The sequence below is a fragment of the Apis dorsata genome, unplaced genomic scaffold, assembly GCF_000469605.1.
Source record: "Apis dorsata unplaced genomic scaffold, Apis dorsata 1.3 scaffold_133, whole genome shotgun sequence".
NCBI lineage: Eukaryota > Metazoa > Arthropoda > Insecta > Hymenoptera > Apidae > Apis > Apis dorsata.
The window spans coordinates 1,329,022-1,331,861 of NW_006263426.1; the positions used below are offsets into that span (position 1 = coordinate 1,329,022).

Sequence of the window (2,840 nt, forward strand, 5' to 3'; positions counted from 1 at the left end):
GAAAAGCATAATTTTTAATCATTTATTATTTCCGTTCTTTTCTTCTGCTCGGACCTCTTGCTCGCACTTCTTTCGCTGACCTATCACAAACTCCAGACAAGTGACAGACACGATTCCTAGTAAAACGTAATACGCATTTCGGAAAAAAATATAGATCACTGGATCGCAGTGGAGCCATTCATAATTTTCGCACAGTCTTAACTATGTGGGGGAAACTTTGAATCCTTATATCTCAGCAACTAATCGAGATATCGGGATAAAACAAAAAGGGTTTTCAATGGCATAGTTTTCTCTATATTTCGAACGGATTTTGATGAGAAAATTGTTAATTTCCTCTAAAGTTTTTTATACGAAAAGTAAAAGTTTTATTTGTAATTTTTCAAAAATGCAGTCAATTATGATGTAAAGTGTACAACGATATAATTTAGCGTATTTTTTTTTACATAATATGATATATTATCCGTATATCGAATCGAATTGAATCGAGTCGTGAGATACTTTCAAAATTTTAAATTAAATTTCCAAGTGTGCTATTTATAGTTATTAATTATACGTAATGTATCACACTTACAACATCTCTGTATATCACAGCTCTTAAGCGGTTCACATCCATATCTTGCAGCAATTTCTCAGGATCTTTGACAGGACTTAATTGATGTGCCAGATTATCCACTATGTTCTATAAAAATAGAAACTTTATTATACTAAACCGTCATTAAATGATGTTAACGATCACTGTAAATTCTATTCTCTATACGACATGGCTTTGAATAAGTATATAGTATATGATATGTAATTTGTCAATAGTGAGATGACAAATGACAATAACACATTTCTATATATAAATTAAGTTCGATCAGATGGGACATACCTTGGGTGATGTTTGAGCTCCACGTATAAGAGACTGTATGTGCTGTGATTTATTACTAGAACCAATCTGCCGACCTAACATGCTGTACGATCTGCCACGTTCTTTACACTCTAAGCAGTTTCTAACGGCACATGTACAGACCTATAGAAGCATTTCATCAGATGAATATAAACAAAAAAATATAGTGTAAAAAAAAAAAAAAACAAACATGTTTCTGAAATTCTATGTTATACATGATACGAGAGCTAAGAATATTACGACTAATTTAACACACTGATTTAATAACTATTTCTATTCATTAATGAAGATTTGCTTGTGTTAAACTACAATAGTGTTAAAGTGTGTGTGTGTGTGTGTTTTTTTAATTTTCCTCACATGAGATATGCAATTTCTTATTTTCAATTATACAATTTTTATTACATCCGATAATTTTATTTAAGTTTTTATATAAATAGTTTAGATATGTGCTATGACACTATGAAAAACATCTATATGTATATACAAAAAAAAAAAAAGAATTAACACGAAGCACACTATATAAATATTCTATTATAATATCCTAATTTAGATCTACTTCGTCTTTCGTGAAATTACGAAAATTAATAATAAAGTTTGATAGAATTGCTCGAATTTATTCCGTTCCGTTTGAACATTATTCAATGTTCCAGATTTTTTTCAAAAATTTTGAAAAAAATTTATGACTACTAAAGTTAAATTTCGCATATATGAAATGAAATTAAAAATACTGGAGAAAAGAAAAATGATATTAAAAATTCCGAAAGACGAAGTTGATCTGTGATTAGTGTCTTGTGTATATTAATCATGTAACAAAATTTTTATTTATCAGAATGAAACGTTTTGAAACATCGAATCTAATTAATTGTGCATTACAAACATTTAATATGAATTTTTACAACAATCTTACTTCATCTTTCTGTTCTATCGACATACTATAATGTTTGCAAAAAGATCGTAAATCGGGCCAACTATCGGGTCAATATTAATGATATTTTCTTTCTCTCTCTTTCTTTCCTTTCTTTCTTTTCTTTTTTTTTCTCTCTCTCTTTTTGAAACGAAATTATACACGGCGTGACAATAACGGATGTACGTGTTGGAGGAATAAAATCTGCTACGTGGACGATAATACAAACCAGTCTTAAACACTGCCTTAGAATACCGCCACTAGACATATTCTTCTCAGCCTCCAGTTCACCGAAATTTAAAGAGCTGGCGAAGATAAGTACATCAGCCATGTTGACTAGTCTTTGCAGAAAAGAAACTGCTACCTCAATTGGCATCCCCTGAGTTGGTTCAATTACATCCAATTCGCTCTATGAATATCCAAGCACCAATTAAAAAAAAGTAAAATCCGTGAAAATGAACTTTTTTCGCCGGCTATACGCTGTTCTATCAGTGAAGTCAGAGAGGGAGAGGAGATGCAAATTATACGTACATTTGGCGAGGTGGCCGAAGCTAGAAGCGGTAACAATCCTCCACAGGCGATAATAAGATTGTCGGCCAGTTGGGAAATTAGATGAACGGTATTAACAACAAAAATTGCGTTTTCGCTGCTGTTCACGAAATCCAGCACCGATTTGGTTGAATGGCTGGAACACATCATCGTTGGCGTATCATCAATCGAATTTATCAATCGGATCACTCGACTTTGTTTATTAATTTTATTATCATAAGTAAGTAACGCCATTCATCCATACCTTCTCCAAACTTGAATGTCCGTCTCTAACGAAAAGAGAACATCCGAGAGTAATCTTTGATGTATGTAAGACCATTTGAACTCTGGTATTCTGAAAGGAGGACGAGTCGGCCCTGGACTGAACATTGGTCTCGTAGAAGGATTACCTTGCTTCGATCGTTTTGATTCTATTCGTGGGTGAAATTTCGGGTAATTTTTTTTCTCTTTTTTCTTTCTTTCTTTCTTTTTTTTTTTTTTTTTTTTTTTTTTTTTTTT

The 2,840-nt window shown here is 32.0% G+C and overlaps 1 protein-coding gene across 1 annotated transcript in view; it reads right to left on the reverse strand.

Moving 5' to 3' along the window:
- LOC102677882 (neurobeachin) overlaps positions 1-2,840 on the reverse strand; it is a 240,681-nt gene that overhangs the window by 89,987 nt on the left and 147,854 nt on the right. The window contains exons 22-26 of the mRNA XM_031509250.1: positions 2,587-2,752; positions 2,325-2,478; positions 2,023-2,202; positions 872-1,012; positions 572-679 (exon numbers count right to left, since the gene is read on the reverse strand). Of these exons, the coding sequence (XP_031365110.1) occupies positions 572-679; positions 872-1,012; positions 2,023-2,202; positions 2,325-2,478; positions 2,587-2,752 (749 nt within the window). The remainder of the gene's footprint in view (positions 1-571; positions 680-871; positions 1,013-2,022; positions 2,203-2,324; positions 2,479-2,586; positions 2,753-2,840) is intronic.